The sequence below is a fragment of the Psittacula echo genome (assembly GCF_963264785.1).
Source record: "Psittacula echo genome assembly, chromosome: 1".
Lineage (NCBI taxonomy): Eukaryota > Metazoa > Chordata > Aves > Psittaciformes > Psittacidae > Psittacula > Psittacula echo.
The window spans coordinates 93,682,090-93,702,265 of NC_137735.1; the positions used below are offsets into that span (position 1 = coordinate 93,682,090).

A 20,176-nucleotide genomic window follows, 5' to 3' on the forward strand; every position below is an offset into this window, starting at 1 on the left:
AATAGTGCTTGAAAAGTGTAAGCACTTGAATAGTGTAATTAGACATCAGTATATTACTCCAGCAATGTTGTCTTCCTCTGGAAGACTTCTACTCAGAATCATTTATGCAAGTATTAGGCTAAAATATCTTGAATTTTAGTTTAGTTGAAAATTATTACTGAATATTAGCTTTGTGTATCTAAGCTTGCCCAATGTTGACTTAAGCTCATCTCAGAAGAGAGAACTAGCCTTTGTGTATGTTACCTTTGCTGCATACAGTATTTTGGAGCACTGCACAGGGCACATCTTCCTATCAGACTTCTCTGGATATTGATACTTTCCAAACTGTACCAGCTCAGAGAAGTTGCATGGTTAGTATTATATTCTTTGGTGTCACAGATAGAAGGATTTTCTTTAAGAGCAATTGTATTTCTACTAAATAATGCAAGAGAGAATGTTTTTTATGCACTAGGGGTTGCACACAGTGAGAATTAAGACAGATACTGATTCAATCTTGGCAAAGCTATTTGTCCTGAATGTCTATTTTTAGCTAAGTGTCATTAAGGTCCAGTCCCTGTGAAGGGAAGAGGGAGAGAGCGTAAGGGCTGAAAGGCCAAACGTGTGGGAGCCCAAAATAAACACAACTTAAAATGTAAAAGCTTCCCAATTTCTTTTCAGATTGTGAATGTGTCACGTTTAGTTGGTGTTGATAACCCTGTGGAGCTGATCTATTTTGTGGAGGACCAAGATGGAGAGAGACTCAGTGCTCTGAAGTGCTCAGACCTCATGAACAGAGTTGACATCCAGCGGGCAGCAATCATCCTTGGGTACCGCATTGAAGGCACCGTTGCACAGCGTAAGCCCTTTCAAATCCATGCTAATGCCAGCAAAGAGAAATGGGAAGGGTGATGTGAGCTTTGGAGATTATGACACTTGTCAGAGAGCACTGTTGCAGTGTTTTGTTATGGGGATGCTGCAATTTTGACACTCTCGAGGGAATAATTTTTATCAGTCTTGCAGTGAGCTATGTGGTGTTGCTTTGCTTCTTGATGACTGCTGAGCCTGGAATTGCAACAGGGTCTTTAAGTGTAAGCCTCACTGCATTCACTTAAGTGCTTGTGCTAGAAAAATGCTGTGCTAACTAGATAGCTTTTTTGCCATTCATCTCTCTGCTAGTCCAGTATTTCTTTACAACTTACCTTGCCCAAGAGCTTGCACAAATCCCATGACTGTGGGATAGGAGGGTGTCAGTGTGAAATGGGTGTTTCCTTTAGCTGAGTAATAGCAGTGATGTTGAACACAAGACACTACTTTTTTTGTCTGAATTATTGTTTCTGCAAGTGAAAGATGTAGGCTAATGCTAGTTGGGGTGTTTTGAAGGGTCTAAGCAAAAAGAAGCAGTGTATTTCCTCCACTGGGTATGATTGACCTTATTTTTATTTGTTCGTCCATCAGTAATATATAAGTAACGTGATCTTGCAATAAAGGTAGTATAAAAGTCATGTTTATTTACTAGATACACATCAGAATAAACACGACAGGTAATATAAAGTCATATAGTTACTTTGTTCAGGAAGCAAGACAGAAGACCTACTAAAAATTCCATGTCATGATTAGGAAAGAAACTTGGAAGTATTTTAAACAGTAGTGGACATGTATATGATTTGCAAAATACCTCATTGACATGAATGCTTAATTATCTTTTCTGTTTTCTGTGCAATATGGAGGCATTGGTTGCATTGTACCACAAGGTATTTTGCCAATAGAACAAACGTGTCTGTTTTTTTTTTTTAAATTCTCTACAGAAAGAAAGTGAAGAAAATAGTAATAATTGCACCATCTGGATGTGTTTTTAAATTTTGTCCCTCATTAAAGCAGCAGTTTAAAAATGGGTTAGTAGCCAATATATATCTGCTTAATATCTTCTAATGGGCTGTGATATTGGTTAGACAGAAGTGCAAAAAGTTGTTTATAGCTTATTCTTCATGTTGAAACTTATCTTTGACATGTCATTAGAAAGCCCTTCTAAGAGACATGGCATCATAGAAATCTTTTAAATGTTTCTTCTTACTGGAAGAAACTAGATCAAAAAAATGTTATTTTTATAACAAAATGGAATGTCTTAAATGAGCTGTCAGATGTATAAAATATAGGAATTATAATATGTTCCTTTTATCTCTAGGTTCATCATTAGAATGGCTATTATTAAAATGATATATAAAAATAAGATTGCACAGAATATTCTTTTTAACTTCAAGACATCATTTTAAGAAAGTGCATCACTTTGACTAGTAATGTATTACTGTTGTTGTTTTTAGTCCCACGTATAAACACTATGCAAAAATAGAGCAAGTGAAAGCTTTGTTGATTCTTCAAGTTTACTTTTTACATGTGTGACTGGTTTGATTACACTTTCCAGTAGTTAAAGTGTAAGGTCTTCTGTTTGGGCTAAAGGATCTCACACACTGACAGTGAAACAGAGGAAGGAAAATAAGTAATAAAAAAATGTGGAACTATACACCTTAGGGAGGAGGGTCTTGCTGATTTCAAATTGGCTGTGATTATTAATGGGGAAAGCCACAAAATATATAGCATAGAACTGAAGAGATGAGGCGGCTGATAACACCACTGAAAGCAGGAAACAGGCAATAATATTGGAAAATCCTTCTCACCTTTGTTAGTGGCAAGTAATTTTTCTGGACCCATTTCACTGTGTCAGCTTGGGTTTGGGTTACAGGATGTTGTGGCAGAAGTGTATTTTCACTAGTATTTTAAGCACAGGCCTTCAGAAAATAGGCCGGGACAATCGATCATCTGCTTCCTGAGCGTGACATGCGTTAACTATAGGTGATACGACATTTGCTGTGATGTGCAGCTGGTTTCTGATAAATTTCTTAACTAGCACTTACAAGCACATAAAAATACACAACCTTGAAGTGTCCTCAGTTTAAAATATATAACCATGTACTATTGCTGTCTTGCTTTTAACTTCACAGCTGTGGAGAAGCTGAAGGAGTCCACCTCAGAGTCACAAAATAGCAACCTATGGATTATTGTTGGTGTGGCAGTCCCAGTTGCTGTGGTGCTTCTGATTCTTATTATTTTATACTGGAAACTTTGTCGAACAGACAAACTGGAGTTTCAACCAGACACAATGAGCAACATTCAGCAGCGACAGAAGGTAAAAGGGGGAGCTGTGCGGAGAGGAGCTTGGGTATTCTGAACATAAATGAACGTGAGAATCTATGGAACACCTACCATCCTTAATAGCATGTGGAAACACAGTTTCAGAGCCTTCCAGTTTAAAAAAAAAAATAAAAGAGGAAAAAGTCAAATGATAGTTGAAGTCAAGAATCCCATTGTGGTTTATTTGTTCTCCTAGGTATGTGATGCTGCATTAGATAGATACATCATTCTGAAATGTGGGCACGGAGGCTGAAAGGAACCTTTCTTTATCACTTCATTTCAAGGCTTTGGCTAGAACTGAATAAGAGGAAATGAATTAAGTGTTGAATCACTGACCTTGCCTTCTGCAGAGGGATGAATTTTTCTTTGGAGAGGTTCTGCTGAACTGATTTGACAGCTGAACCGCACCATCCGTTATACCTCATGCTGGAACTAGAATTTGGTAGAGCCTATCCATGTTGCTTCGTGTTCTGCCAGGGCCCTTCTGTTGTTGTTGTGAGACCCTGTTGCAGGACCAGAACTTTAGTTAGTGGATCTGCATGAGAGAACATGGGTGAGCGTGTTGTCCACAGGGTTGAAGGATGGTGAGATATTCAGTAGTCTGCCTTTTTCCTGCCCAAGACTGTAAATTAAAAAACATGTGAACCAGGATTTTCACAAAGGATGTATTAGGTAAAAAGAATGAAAAAGCTACTAAAAGGTTACAAATCCTATTTCTCCTTTATACAACTGAAGAGAACTGGTCTGTGTGTCAGAGGTGCTTATTACTGACTATACCTTCAGACGCGTTATTGAAGGCAAAATAATCTGCCTGTACTAATCCTGTAGAACTGTAGTCATGTTCTTGCACTGTCACCTCATGTTCAGTCATACAGTTTTTTCTGTAACAAGCTTTGTCTGTACACTGTGCTCCCTTTCAAGATAATTAATGATGTGAAAGATGAGAAAAGTGGAAGCAGTTGCACTTCCAAAGCAGTCAGAACAAATCAATGGTAACTTCCACTTGTCTCGTCACTGCAGATTGAGTGTCAGAATCGAGGTCAGCAACAAGTGGTACCCTTTGATGAACTTCACCCCCTGGTACCTTGTTTTATCTGTGCTGTGGTAATATGTAATACAGATTTTGATTGAAGAAGTTTCCCACAGTAGTTTTGTCTAACTTGAGAAGGGTCATACCAAAAAGGCAGGAGAGGATCATTACCCTTGATACACTATATCATCACATGCATTTTCAGTACCTCTGTGCTGTCATAGGCTTTTTGTAAGAAAGAAGTTGGGTTGGCTGTAAGGCCAGAAACATCATTCATAGTTTTACTTTCTTTTTGGAAAATGGCTCGGTTGTTTTTCTCTGCTGCTTCCACAGTACTCTTCATCTTAATCATTCGTGAGTCAGAAGCCTTGTTTGTATGCAGGTCTCATTTCAGTTTGCCTAGGGATCCTGTCACTTTGCCTTTAGGGAAGTGTCTGTAAGCAAAGTAGAAAGAACCAGTAAGGACATCTAGTCCAATCCATGTACCCATGGATGGCTCATATTTTAATACTAAATGAGGTAAAGCAATAAGAAGTGTCTGAAATTTTTATCAGCACATCAAACAACTGGCAGAATCTACTGCGAAAACCATTTTTCTCCTTTGCCCAAGACACGAAACAAAAATTCTCTGGCTTCCTTAGTAGCGGGCCTTGGGATTTCTTCACGTATTCATAGACTCAGAAGGTGCAGTCATAGAATCAGTGGGTTGGAATTCCAGGTCAGAGTCAGGCATATTTAGCAAGCACTGAAGACCCCTAGATGTTCACAATAGTGTGCAAATGAAGAGGGACATTTGGGCTGGTCCTGCCCTTTAAAATTGTTTGTGTTTTTTATAATTTTTATTACAGTAAATGCAAAGATACGTTCAAAGAAGTGGAATCGTGTGGTCAAGGATTTAGGTCTGTAAATAAGCTCAGTTTATAAAGTGGATTCAGGCTTCCTCTTCCTCATCCCAGCCACAATTATTTCTATTCCCTCTTTACAGAGCCTGACTTGGGTACCAGTGAAGGCCTGCACTGCATCTGTAAATGGAAGGATATTTAGGTTAAAGATCTGTGCTTTTCTCTTGAAATCAATATTTCATTGGTAAAAGCCATAAAGGTGTATTTATAGTGCTAGCTTTTCTCACTTCCATTAATATTTAAAAAAAAATCTTTTAATGTAAATATAGAAATGTAATGTATAAATATTGAAGTATTTCATTATATGCATGGCGCATCAATACTGGAAATTGAAGACAATTCCCTTCAGCCATGTAGTACATCTGGAAAGCATTTTGCACCTGGAAAATGTGTGTTGATTGGAAGAACAGAAACTGAGACACCCCAGGAGGGTAGAGGGGGGAGATTCTCTCCCTCCACTTCTGTGAGACTCCACCTGCAGTCTGCGTTCAACTCTGGGACCCCAACACAGGAGTGACATGGACCTGCTTGAGCAAGTCCAGAGGAGGCCACGAGGTGCTCAGAGAGCTGGAGCACTTCCTGTGGAGACAGGCTGATAGCGTTGGGCCTGTAGAACCTGGAGAAGAGAAGGCTCCGGTGGTACCTTAAAGGGACTTCTCAAAGGGCAGGTAGTGACAAGACACAGGGGAATGGCTTTAAACTGAAAGAGGGTAGATCTAGGTTAGATATCAGGAAAAAATTCTTCACTAGGAGGGTGTTGAGGCACTGGCACAGGGTGCCCAGAGAAGCTGTGACTGCCCCATGCCTGGCAGTGTTCAGGGACAGGTTGGACTGGGCTTTGAGCAGGTCCTGGTCTAGTAACAGGAGGGTTGGAACTGGATGATCTTTAAGGTCCCTTCCAACCCAAACCATTCTATGATTTTCTTCTTCAGATGAAATAGGATATCTTACTGCACTGGATCTCCAGAGGTATCACCAGTCTTTTTTTTCCCCTGTGTTTAGTTAGCTATTTTAACATAGCAGATCAGTGGGCAGCATAATAATCTGTTTAGAAATCACAGTAGTGTCCAATAGCAAATTATGTCACCTGTGATGTAAATTTCTTAGTTGTTTAGGATCCTTAAGCATGCAAGCCTCAGCAACGAAGGCCTGATGAGGGCAGGTTTGGCTTGTGACATCCAGTTTAGTGACTTAAAAGCCTGGAACCAGCTTGGTAGTGGGGTGAGAGGAAAGCCTATTTGCTTCATGCTGCTGAGGAAACTTTGCCACTAAAAGGCTGGTTCCTTGAAATGTCAAGAGAACTTCTGTAAATGTACAGTAATACAGATTTCATAAGAAAGACATAAGTTTTGCAGGAAATTTTTATTCTCTGTTTAGATTCTCTTACAAATTTGTGCTCTTCTCTTGAGATCGATGCTTTAAAGCCACTACAAATTTTCCTGGATTCTTTAGCCTTGTGTGTCATTCTAGTACTGACCTTTCTGTCTTAGTTTTTTTCACTGAATCACTTAATTTTGGTTTTAAACTTCTGCTTTTTACTGATTTCTTTTTTTGTATGCTCTCATAAAATATAATTATTCAAGTTTTAATTTTATTCTTCTATATGTAAAGGTTTACTTTTATAGAATAGGTATAGTTTCTATGTTCTTATGGCCACCATTAAAAGTAAGTCATAAGCTTCATACCCTCACAATCTATCTTCTGATTAAGCAAAACAATACTATTATCTGTTGGTAATAAGAGTCTACATGCCTTTTGAGTGTTTCCTGGGGGTTTGGCTGCCTGGGTGCACCTCAGTGAGATCAAGATTACCAGATATAGTTGCATTACACAACAGTTCAGTCATACTGGCCAGCACATTGTGCCAGCACAGCTAACTTGCTTTGATCCCTTCTCTGCTCTGTGTTACACTCCTTCAGAATATTTGAGTCACAGTCCCTCACTTAGGACGGTCAAAAATAGTGTATTTCCCACTTCAGTGGGCATAGCTGTGTTGAAAAATATTCAGATCCTGTGGTGACAAACCCATAGTAGTACCCAAGATTGGATGTATATTTATGTGCCCTATTTATGTGTATATTTATGTGCCCTTGAAGCTGGACTTGAGTCCACATTTGCTGCTTGTCCCTACCCTCAGGGCCAGGTCACTCTTAAAGATAATATAGACAATAACAAAGACAATGATTCTTACAAGGTGATAACATGGGCAGGGCAGACTGTATTCAACCGAAGCCTGTCCTGCAGGTTGGATGTACCATGCTACTCTACCAGTTTCTGTTCTCCCCATCTGCCCACCTAGTTTCATCACAGGATCGGTGTCCTGCAAACAAGATGGCATAGGGGTCTGTCTTAGAAAGGCTCATAATGTTATCTTCTGCAAAGAATACAGAGAGTGGGCCTGAACTCAAACAATACTAAGGGATGTGTTACCTGTGAATAGTCTCAGAAGTCTGATACTTCAGTAAATATAAACATAAATACATAGGAAATAAAACTTTTATGGGAGCAGATGGTAGCAAAAAAAGAAAGATCTTAAGGAGGCTCTGATTAGCTAAGCCATCCCCCTGCCTCAAAGCAAGATTAACATTACCTGAAAAACCTCAGGTTATCTTTTTCATTCTGGAGATTTAATGGAAAAACATGCTTAGATCAGGGTTACTTGGACCCTTTCTTTTAAACTAGGAGTTAAGGAAACAGGTCAGAGCAGTGGATTTCTATGCAAGATTCATTGGTCTGTGCAAGGATAATTCTTTTCAGGAGATGGAACTAAGATATTTGAAGGGCACATCAAATATTCATGACTTGTTCTGTAAGCTGCAGCATCCTACTGGAAGTTAACCTTGATGTGATCTGGGTTGTTGCGCTGGATAAAGATGTCTTTGCTTTCCTTTGGAAGTGAAAAGATGTGTAAGTGGTATTTTTAAATTACAGGATTTTCTCTCTTGCCATTGCCTATATCCACCTCAACATTGTCCCAGCTTGATCTTTTCTTGTAAGGAAGCTGTGCTTTTTGTGAGCAGTTGAATTTTTGTCATGGTTTATTTTTCTTTTTCATGGAAAAAATGGATAAATGTCTTTAATACCCAAACTGTCCTGCTCTGTACTGGACTACTGATGGTTTTGTGTGAAAATGTTGTCAACCCCTTTCGTCTTCTGCAGAGAGGAAAAAAAAACCCCAAAACATTCTACATGTTATCTCTAATAGAAGGAGTTGGCAATATTATTTCTTCTTCTGTGGACATCCAGAAGTGAAAATGGAACCTGGTTCACCGGGGATTTCATTTCCCCTGCTGTGTACAAACATTTGGAGAAAAAAGTCAAATCCTGCACTAGGACTTTTCAAAGGTAGTTTCTGGTCTAGACAGTTATGCAGAGCAAGGGTGCCTGCCTTAATAGCAAGGATCTCACCTATAAATGCTGGGCATGGTGAAGTCATTGCCTTTGCAGTGCTGACTTAGAGCAACTTGCTCAGTTTCTAGTTTTGATAAGGGCACACCCTAAAACTGTAGGTGGTGAAAACCTACTTCTGCACTCAGAAATCACTTCTCTCTGGAGCCCTGTGAGCACTACTATGGTTCTTAAAGTTTGAGCATGTCTCTGGCTCAGTGTCCCTCCTGTGTGTTTACATGTGGGAAAGGTGGGGTTGGCCAGTCCCTATGAAGCATTGGACAAAGCATATAGTATCCCATCATCTCCTCGAGCAATAGCATGGATAGTGCCAGAGATGGACTGCCAGTTTGCTCTATGTGCCAGCAAACCTCAGCTAATATATGATCATCACCTGGAGACTGTTACTTGTGTGCTCTAATCTGTGCTGCTCTGACAGCCAGCCAGACCTCTGTGCGTCACTCAGGGTTGCAGGTAGTGAGTTGTGTTCTGCAAGGTGTCTGAGAGAGGCTTGTGTGGATTCCCATTTACCCCCTCCCCAAGCAGGGATATCCAATACCTGAATCTCGCACGTCAGGTGTAACTTTGCGCCTCTGAACTGAGAGTTTTGCTTATTATTGTGTATTCAGTAGACTATCTCTTAGATGTTCCCAGGATCAAAGAGGCCAGCCCTGCTGGAGGCTAAATAGTAGTCTTCTGCTCCTGATACAAAGAATTCTTGTGGTGTTTTGACATCCTGTAATGCTTTTGTTCATCTGTATATTGTCGAGTCAACAGCTCTGCCTTGCAGAATAATTCCAGTCAAAAGAGACTCATGTTACGAAAGGCAGCTGACACCAATCTTATAAAAAACCTACTTGAAAACTGACATGAGTTTCTGCAAGAGATTCATGTCTGTGCCTACTGTTTGCATAACAAATATCATTCATTTCTAATAGCAACCTTGACTAGCTATCCAAAATGATGTCTTTTTGGAATTGGCATACAGGTTCTGCTTCAGAGTCAATGGCTGATTTCTAACAAGGAATACAGTATTCAATGTCTTAATTACTTCACAACAATACATTTCTCTGATGACAGTTCCTCTGCAGGAGCTCTTTTGTAGGAATTCTTCTCCTGCAAGGAGGATTTAACTATTCACAAATTGTAGAAATATAATACCACACTTGGATATACTCCTTATACCGGTCACTCTGCTTTTTTACAAACATTTCAATAGTTGTCTTGAGATCAGACCAGAAGGCCAGCTAGCCCAGGTGCCAAAAGCAAAAGCCTATCGAAAGGGGGAAGAATAGGGCAAGTACACATGATGCTCTTCCTTGAGTAACTCTTAAGCCTCAAGTTATTTGTGTCTTGGAGACATTCCTTAGAAGTGATGATATTTAGCAGCCCTAAAAATGGTTTCTGTTCCATGAACTTGTCTGGTCCTTCTAAACCCATCTGAGCTGCTGACAGGGATTTCCGCAGCATGTTATATGAAGAGCCACATCATCTTGTTTCATCTTGCTTTTATTCTGCCACCTTTTTGTTTTCAGTCATGCCCCCTAGTCCTTGTATTGGAAGGGATAACGAATAACTCATTCCTAGCCACTTGCTCCTTTCCAATCCTGACTTTACAGATCTCTGTCATATTCCCCATCTCCATCATCTCTTTTTCCAGGTGGAGATGTCCCAGTTTTCTTACCCCTTCTTTTGAACTGGCCTTTGACCCAACTGCTAACCTTTGAAAAGGCTGAAGGTTTTCCAATTCTTTTCCATCCTTTTTGAGGGGGGAGACTATAACTGAATACACTATTCAAAATGTACGTGACCCATGGATTTACAGAATGACATTCATATAGTGGCTTGTTTTGAACAGGAGTTAAACAAAAATAATCCATTTTCAAAATTCAGGTAAACCTTGTACTATTCTAAACACAGTAGGCCACTGAGACTAGATTCATACTGGGAAAGTAAATTCTGTCTTTCCTAAAAAAAGGCGATAGATAATTTACTGTAGAACTTAGCTATTTTGGGAACAAGGAAATGGGCCAGTATCAAATCATTGTTGCCTGAGGTTTTAACAATGATGATCGCTTGTAGATTTATTTCAGCAAGCAGATTAATTTCTGCGGTATATGTGAATGTACTTGCTTTCTCTGTGCATTAAACCCTTCTTAGGTATATGAATGTGTTGGAGTCACTGAGCCCAATAAAATGCCAGCTCAAAATTTAATGAAAATTGCTGACCCATGCTCTATCTTAGAAGTCTGTTAGCACTTTTCTCATTATTTGTGGGGAGGAAGTGTTTCTGGACTGTGTTGTGTATTCTTTTACTTCACAAGTTGAGAAAAGTTTCCTTAAGTTATAGTAGTGTGTCCAGCTCTGGACTCCTTAATACAAGAAAGATATGGACCTGTTGGAGAGGGTCCAGAGCAGGGCCATAAAAATGAGCAGAGAGCTGGAGCACCTCTCCTATGAGGAAAGGCTGAGAGAGTTGGGGTTCAGCCTGGAGACCTTACTGTGCCCCTTCAGTACTTAAAAAGGGCTTTATGAGATCCGGACAGACTTTTAGCAGGGCCTGTTGCGATAGGACCGGAGGTAATGATTTTAAACTCAAAGAGGGGAGATTAAGGCTGGATGTGAGGAAAAAATTATTACAATGAGGGTGGTAAAACACTGGCACAGATAGCCCAGAGAGGTGTGGATGCACCATCTCTGGGAACATTCAGGGCCAGGCTGGATATGGTTCTGAGCAATGTGATCTAGTTGAAGATGTCCCTGCTGATTGCATGGGGGTTGGACCAGATGACCTTTGAAGGTTTGCTTCTGACCCAAACTGTGTTGTGCTACCTCTCTTAGAGGTTGCAGTTTATGTTGGAATTGTGTATGTGGCCTCGGAGGAGTAATTGGTTTTGATGTAACTTACGGACAAGTTTCAGTGGAACTAAGACACAGCAGTGACCAGTCTATCCTGTGAAGTTGATCTTTTTCTGACTTTCTCCTGACACTTCCATCTAGCCAGTGTGCAAAGGAACCTCACCAAACCGTGGTTAAGATAGTATCCACCCCTGTAGCATTTCTGTCTTAGAAGGAAGGCTACAACTCTGATTCAGACACAGAATTCTGCCTGTTACAGCAGTTACCTCAACAGCCTGTCGGCATATATACACTCAGAGTTATGGGCTTTCAACAACATGATCCCTCTTGTATTTTGTGTAATTTACTGAGCTGTCACGGTAATATTAGTGTGGCAGGAAGAAATGCACAAAGGAGAAGAAGAGGGATGATGAAAATCTGCAACAACAATCTGTCTTAAGAAAATATTTCAGAACAGGTGTCTTGTGAATTTCAGGCTTTATAAAGTTTTGTAAGTTTGGGGGTTTCTTCATTTCTTTTTAATCCTACTCCAGGAGGAAAATTCCTGAGGTGGTATTTTTTTGTGGGATTCCTGTTTACTTACTATTTGTATGGTATTGAGCAGTAAACCACAGTTTTGACTTTTCAGAGTAGGGAAGGAGGACCAGAGGTTGTACACTGGCTCGGACTGGTTTTCCATGCCAGCACTGGCTGTACCGTGCACTGCTTTTCACTGGTTGGATGGTGATCTGAGATGAGAAAATGGGCAGCATTTTGTGTGTACAACCCCTTTTTTGCCTCTCAGCTCTCACAATCCTGCTTCTTTTTGAGACGGGCTTGCTACAGAGGATACAGGCAGTAACGCTGCTGTAATGGGAGAGTGATGGCAACATAGTCAACTGCCGTTGCACATACACTTCTTTTTACATACATGGATGGGGTTATCAAGTGAAGGTATTTGAACTGAATCTGAGACCTTGTTTGGTTTGGTGCTTAGAAGCATTTCCTAAACCAGCAGCAGTGAAGAATCCTTCTGCACATTTCTCAGTAATACTTAATATTGTTTTTTAAAGTAGACCAGGAAATAGTATGTTCTTATGGCACAAGTTGGTTGCATCATATCCTATTTCGTAGGGAAATTGTGTCAATGGCACAAAAACCTTTGAGAATACAAATGGGTCTTTTTTCAGTACTTTTAGGAGAAGCTATAGAGATGGAACTCTGCTTTGTGTGATCTTCTAAGAAGCTTTTTTCATCAACAAAGGTTTCTTGTATCTAAACTCAGATATGCATTATTGTTACTGAATTGAGGCATGATTTGTATGCATACTTTACAGGCAGTCCCTGGCTATGATCCCAAAGGGGTTTATGAAGGAGAGCAATGTAAACAGAAATACAGAGGGTATGCTTATGTTCATAAGGGGTAGAAGTGACATGAAAAGAATGAGCTGAATAGGAAAACGAGACTAAAATAGGTGATCATGCCTCAGTACTAATTTATTTGTAGATTGGTAGGTGTTTTAAATATCTCATGGAACAGTCACTGCAAATAATGTGGATGAATGATCCTTGTGGGAAGAAAAAGGAGGCAACGTCTTGGATTGGATAGTAGAAGCATGGTGAAGTAAGTTAGTTAAAATAAAGATGACCCTAGCAAACACACTAGCAGCTGCAAGTAATCGTCCTTTCTGGTTCTTCATGAGAGTAGCGCAGTGAAATCACATTGCCCTATGCTGTGATGCCCTCAGAATATGGAGAAAGGTTTGGTGGTGTGAATCTCAGGCACTTCTTTACAGGGATTCCTGTCCTGTTCACAGATCATTTACCAACACTAAAGTATTATTTTTGAAATCATACTTAGCTCCTTTGTTTCCTTAGAATTGTATTTTAACAGCTTCTAGTCAATGCATCTAGCAAGGATCAAGACAAGACTGTGGCATAAAATCAGTAGCAAATTGTCTTAATACATTATTCTTCATATTATGTCCAAATTCAAATGCCACTTGTAGGAACTGCAGGAAGACTACTGAGCCTTCATTCATACATTCAAAAAAAAGTATTCTGCTTTCAGCTGATGCTATTCACTGACCTCTGTGTGTGGTATTTGCTTTCTTGAGAAAACAGATTGACGACATACCTGGTATGTCTCTGCATCTAGCAGAACAATATACTGGCAACCGTTTCTGCAACTTGGACAGTACTGAAGCAATGAGCTGCTTTCATGGAATAAGTCTTGGCTCAATTCTGCAAATTGAGCTTCAAATGCCTTTCCCCCCCCATTCAGCTTATAACAATAGAATTAAAGCACTGTCTTGACTTGCCAATTTGAAATCATCTTCCTCTTAAATTTCAGCAGGTTCTGCATTTGTATAATAATATAGTGCCTTACAAATGCAGTAGTTTAGACATGTTCATTTTTGTGGTAAGCTTCAGAGTAGTTTATCTTTTCCCTTTCACAAATATGTGAAGATAAATGAAAACCTTGTCTAATAACTTTAATTTAAAATAAGAAATCTTTGCTAATACTGTTTTTGTGCAGTCTTAGGTAAAGGCACTTGAGGCTGATAGAAAGAGGCTCAGCTCCTGAACAGGTAGCGGTATCAGCACAAATGTGCTCTTAAAAAGACACTGTATTGTTTCTTTGGTGGTGGTTAATTTATGAGTAGCAGATGACTGATCCACACATGCTATTCTGACTACTTATCTTAGGATGAGCAGAGGTCATCCAATCTGTTACACTATATAACTTGGTATAAAGAAAAGAAAGAATGCAGCAGGTGGCACACAGAAATTCATAAGAAAATGAAGGAGACCCATCTGGAACAAAACTTTGTTCATTCCACTGAGTCTCAGTGATGTGACCATCAAGTCTTACAGAAAGCAGAGTTGTGTTTCAGTATCCTTCAGAATTTTTTCATGAAAACATAGATTTTGGTTCGTATCAGTTCTCAGTCATAATGTTGCCATGATCTAAGAGGTGAGGTATCACAAGTGTAGATTTTTCTTTAAGACTAAGAAGTGGGTTTCTGTCAGTGTTGTTTCTGCAGTAGTAATCATATTAATATTTCTGTTTCTCAAATAGAGGGTATTATTTTTAGTAAGTCATTTTCTCAATATTTTTGTTGAGAACTATCTTTTCATATTGTCAGGTATTATGTTTTACATATATTTTCACGTATTTTTGTCATGTTTTTCATTCATATGCACAAACATGCAAATACACATGAATATAATCTCCTGTGGTCTTCGTATATTGGCTACAGATGGTAGTGCCACCTTAAGGTTTTTTAGCAGGAGATATCTGGAAATGTTGTTTAGCTGTACAAAACTCTGCAAGACTTGAATTGTTCATAGTTTGAAGCTTTCATTCAACCTGTCAGTTTCATACTGAATCTTTTTTAGCATGAAGAGCTTTATCATTCAGAGAACAAGTTTATGAGAAGATTAGTGCTTTGTCCGAATTTTTAGAATAGTTTTGGAGAAGGTCTACTGCATATGGTCAGCCTTTGGGGATGGAAGGTGAGGAAGGAAAGGAAACAGGACCAGAAGGTTGTTTTGCATGAGGGAAATGCATTCACCGATTCTGTGGGGAATTGCCCATTTCTGACTCAGTTTTAAACCTTTGGGGAAATATTTGCATGAGATCAACAGAGACTAGGTAGAGGTTTCCCAGTTAAATTCTCATAGGGTTACACCTGTTCTGCACATACAAGCTCTAGAGCTGTCACTGAAAAGCTGAGACATTTTTTTCTTTGTTACTGTATACAGAGGTTGCTATGAGGACAGGTGAAGGAATAAGGAGCAATGAGCCTCAGGTTCTTGGATAGTGTAAACTGGAACTGGCAGCTGGCATGCAGAGGGAGCGAAGGGTAAGAGGTCAGGATAGAGAGACTGGTTCTGTCTTGTTAGGAGGAGGTAAGACTAGATGAGGAGTTTTACTGACTACAACTTCAGGGTAACAGAGCCACAGGTTCTGTGGTACCTGGGGTGAGTGTTTCTTGAAGTGATGCCAAAGACTTGCCAATCCTGTGTTGCCAGCAAGCGTCCATGAAATCCATTGGCAGAGTCTCTGCCACCCTTGCTGCGGATGTGCATAAAAGAATACATCCTTTCTCTTGTTACATGCCATCCTTTCACTACGTGTTTGACAGCTTCTGGATGAAATGAGATGAGTATCCTGATTCAGCAAATAAATTCTGATGTTCTACCCAGCTTTGACCAATAACAGAAGGCTGAGATTATGCCAAGGATCCAGCAGGGTAGGACAAAGCAAGAGGGCTCCTATTGAATCCTAAATTGAATTTAGGATTTTGTAACTCAAGACTCTGTTGCAATGCATATGTATGAGAGGATCCAGTTGTGATTGTTCAGACAGTTCTAACTGTGCCATTTCTTACAGTGTGAGTGATTGTCTTTGCAATACTAACAGTCTTTTAATTCTGCTTCTGTGTGGTCTGTCTGCAGATAAACATTTGTGCATACATATGCTATGGTGTATGTACACGTATACATAAATATATCTGTTTCTGTAACTGTGCTTAGACAAAAGGTTATGCTAGACTGCAGCTAGGAATAAGGTTATTCAGAGTTTAAAAGATAAAAAATTTATGGTTTTTGCATATTGCTTTGCTCCCTGGGGGGTTTACAAACCCAGTATGCTAGAATTAACTTGAAGGTATGCTGAAATGCATGCTTCAGACATGCAGCAATCTTAAGGAAACCATACTAGAAATTCTAATATTACTAGAATGTTTGTCTCTTCAGTTGTCCTTGCCCACGCTGCCTGTCACACTATTGAAAAAGCAGTAGTAGCTTTGCAGGTCAAGCCAAGAGTGCTTAGGAAAGGGTAGTGCACCAGCTATGTATTTATTTACTTATTCTTTTGTGAAAGAATTGTGCCTAGGACATGGTGGAGACCCATCATCTCTGGAATAAAGGCGACTGGAGGCAATGAAGGGCAAGATAGTGAAATAGAGGAAGTGATCATCAGGGATCAGCAGCAGGGCTGTATAGGCAGGAGGGTGGAGTATGAAAGGGGTAGAAGAAGGGAAACCACTGAAGGGGTACAAAGGAAGAATGTCATACACAGGAATATCTTCCAAGAGAATAGAAATAATGTCAAAAGCACCAGAGGAGGAGGTGGGGTAACTAAGAGGAGTTTCAGTAGTCAGTGTTGCAAGCTGGCATGATAGATCTGACAGCGGAAGTGAAAAGTTCTTCCTCAGAAGTGAGAGGAGAAAAAGGAAAAAGACATGGAGTTTTGGGGTGGTTTCAGCAAGATCCCAAAGACAGTGTTTCAACTCTGAAGAGGAGGGAGGTTTCAGGAAGAGTTCAAAAAATAGAGAACAGTTACACTTTGACCTGGTATAGCTCAACAGTGCCTTTTTGAATCAGTGGCTGCAGCCATTTATATAAATTCAGTAACTGAGTCACCCATCATGCTGATTTGAAGGGTCTTTTGTAAGGCCCAAGAAACATGGAGTATAGTGGAAAACACCCAGATCTGTTCAAATAACAAGCTTATTCATTTTGTGAGAAATGAACTCCGAAATCTCAACCATTCAGATAGTTGTTGGATTTTACAAGAGAGCTTTTATTGCCATCTACTGGTTTAAATAGGCAGTTTGCTGTACTACGACATCCTTTTGAAGAACCATTTGGAAAATGTTTGCTTACTGAGAAAATATTTTGAAGAGATTGTTTCAGAATATTCCTTAGGCAAGCTTATCTTTGGCATGGTATCAGACGAGTCTGCTTGTAGTTAGCTATGTTGGCATGCCAAGCTTTATGAAAGGGGGTTCATTTAAACATCTGGAACCTGACGCGCCCATAAATGTACTCCAACACATGATTCACTTTGCAGAAATCAGCTCTAGGAACACACAGAGGGGTTTGTACATGTGCGATGCAGTGGATACGTGTGCATGCACTTTGCAAACTGGAACTGTCAATGTTTCTTTCTACTTTCAACTTTCAAACTACATAAAATTGAGCAGGATTGAAGAAAAGCTTTCTCTTAATTAGTTCTTCAGAATTTCTTAATTACTCCAAGCCCCCCAAAAATCAGCAGGAAAGCTTGGAACTTGGAGGTTTGATGAAATCAAGTCTGAATCGACTCACTGACAAGGTGAGATTATCTTTTTATAAATACAGTTATGATAATGAAAGGCTCACATCTGTGTCTTTCTAAAGCAAGATGCCCATTGAATCTGTAATCCTTTAATAAGAGCTCTAGGATAAGTATCTAATTTCTCTAAACTCCAAAGCCTTTAATAAATTTTTCTGTCTATTCAGTATGAAATTCCTAAGAGATAGGTTTTCGTTCTTTTCTGGAGGTATCTGTGCTGGCAGAAAAGTCGGTGCCAGGCTGCAGTATCACTCTGGTCTATAGAATGTTTATCTTTCATTGTACAAACTAGGCGCTTCTAGAAGCACTCCCAGACTCCTGCAGATTTGGTGAGCTCAAAATGAGGAAGATCAGCAGTAACATTATGGAAATTATTTAAACTCACTTCACTCGTTTTGCCTGAAAGAAATAGAAAGGTGACCTGGCAGTCGTAATACGCAGGCACCTACAGCCTTGCACTCACAAGGAAACCAAAAGGTCCTCACACAATGATTAAGCCTGAAGAAATAGCTGGAAAGGATGTAGCAGCAGCAGAAGGCTATTTTTTTTAACTAGATTTGCTGATTTGGAGTTTTAAACTGTGTGTCTATGCTGAAGTAAGATGACAGAATTGGGGGGGCATGACATTATTTTTATTTTCGCTGTAGCTCTCATGTTCATTCTGAAATCACCATAGCCTGACCATCCTCTTAGTGGCCGTTGTTTGCAGATCTTAACCAAAGCCTTTGTACTCACTGTCACTCATGGTTCCTGTTTTTTGTCTTTGTTCTTCTCTCATAGCTACAAGCCCCCAGTGTGAAAGGCTTTGATTTTGCTAAGCAGCATCTGGGCCAGCACAATAAAGATGATGTCTTGATTATCCATGAGCCAGCTCCTTTACCAGGACCTATTAAGGATACTACCCCATCTGAAAATGGAGATGTGCCCAGCCCCAAATCCAAGACTTCCTCAAAGCCTTCAAAGACTGCTCGACACAGAGGGAGGTCAGTTCACAGAGATAAAACAAATTGTAATAGATGACAGTTTCTTAATGGCTGACAATTACTGTATTTTTAGGGCAATTTCAGTGGAAAAAAATGTTCCAGAGCTCTGGGATTTGCGTTTGGTAGTGGGCTGTCAGAGTTATACCTCACTACCCATTAGTAAAAGGTTGTGAGAATTTTGTGTCCATTTTTCTCTTAAAGGCAACATGCCTAGTGAAGAGGGGTGTTTAAGACATTACTAGGTTGGCTGGAGTCCAGTAACTGCTTGTTTAGTGGAAACACCAAGTGTATGTTTCCTGATGCATTCTCTTTGTAGTGATCTTTAGCTACTAAGGCAATAGATGGTTAAAACCAAACAAAAAACATTGACAAATAGCAGTGTGTTTCAATAATATTAATAGTGATCAATATGTGTATGATAAGTTGGAATTTCCAGAAATAAGCAGTATCTCCAAAATTTAGGGAAGATGCAAGAGTGTTTTTACTTGTGGTTATATGGTTGCTCTCATAGCAAACCAACTTCGGTCAGGAAAAGGAGTAATAATTTATAGCTGAGCAAATGAAGAAGTGTGTGTCAGCCTTCAGCAGTGATTTCATACCTTTTCCAATAATGGAGTTATGTGAATGTACCTTGCTGAAAAGGATTGCATTTGTTGGATAGGCATTGTTAACAGCTATGCAGTAAAGAAAGATCTGTGCATTAAAAAAGGGTAAGTGGGAAAGTAATAGGTGGGGAAAAAAATGGAGCCCTGAGGAATGCCATGATGAGTCACAAACAGCTCCTCACTGCTAAGCTGCACTGTGTTCCACTTTCCAGTAATTCTTTTTCCTCTCCCTCTCGTATTTTTGTACCCCTTTGTCTCCAGCTCTTTCTCCTCTGTGCTTTTACCTTTGTGCTATTGCATGGTGGGAGGACAAAAAGTCCGGAAACAACCACCAAAGGCACAGTTAAATGAGCTTAGAAAGAAACCAGTGATGATTCTGAATGAGCTGCAGGTCTCTCTGATACAGATTGCTACTCTGTTTAACCTTCTATGCTTCCCCTAAAGCCCTAGTTGTCCAAAGATCCTCACTTCATCTTCCCTATGTAGGCTTTGTAAAGTTTGATTTCCACCTTCCCAGATGTCTAGCCTGTCTTGCTAATGCCTATAGGCCTTGCAAGTAGTAGACTACCAGTGGACAAAATGGAAAATAATGGAAGTAAAATTAGCTAACTCATTTTGGTGCAGCTTAAATAAATATAAATCAGAAGGACAAGTTTTTCTGTTTCTTCTAAAAAGTTCAGAAGTGGCCTAAGACAGAGATGATACTTAGGGGGAGGGGAAGGCAACTATATTCACATGGACATAAGTATAAGAAAGAAATTTAAACTTGAGGCTGTTACTGTATTTCATTTGGAATAATTCAGAAAATGAAGCAGGAATAATTCTCAGAAGCCAACATTTGGTGCCTTCCCTGAAGACAATAATGAATCATTGATCAAATTTGGAACAAACATATTTCTTTTTTTTAATATCATCTAAATTCAAATACTTCAAAATGTTTTCAAAAGAGAATTTCCTGCCTCTCCCTCATCATCCCTTAAGAGCAAATCTCCCTTTAGGCTTAACTGTGGAGATGTTACCATCATCTCCCTAGCATGCTGACATGCACATGTCAGCTTGAGATTTAAACATTTATTCCCTGAGGCAGAAGTTGAAATGTGAAATGATAGTATAGTGTCTTAGGTTGCTTTTAGATGTTT

General features: G+C 39.6%; 1 protein-coding gene across 1 annotated transcript in view; it reads left to right on the plus strand.

Annotated features, from left to right (window-relative positions):
• KIAA1549 overlaps nucleotides 1-20,176 on the plus strand; it is a gene marked incomplete at both ends in the record, with an annotated part of 143,489 nt that overhangs the window by 98,549 nt on the left and 24,764 nt on the right. Inside the window, 3 exons of the mRNA XM_080631181.1 lie at nucleotides 658-835; nucleotides 2,976-3,160; nucleotides 18,230-18,432. Coding sequence (XP_080487307.1) covers nucleotides 658-835; nucleotides 2,976-3,160; nucleotides 18,230-18,432 — 566 coding nt within the window. The remainder of the gene's footprint in view (nucleotides 1-657; nucleotides 836-2,975; nucleotides 3,161-18,229; nucleotides 18,433-20,176) is intronic.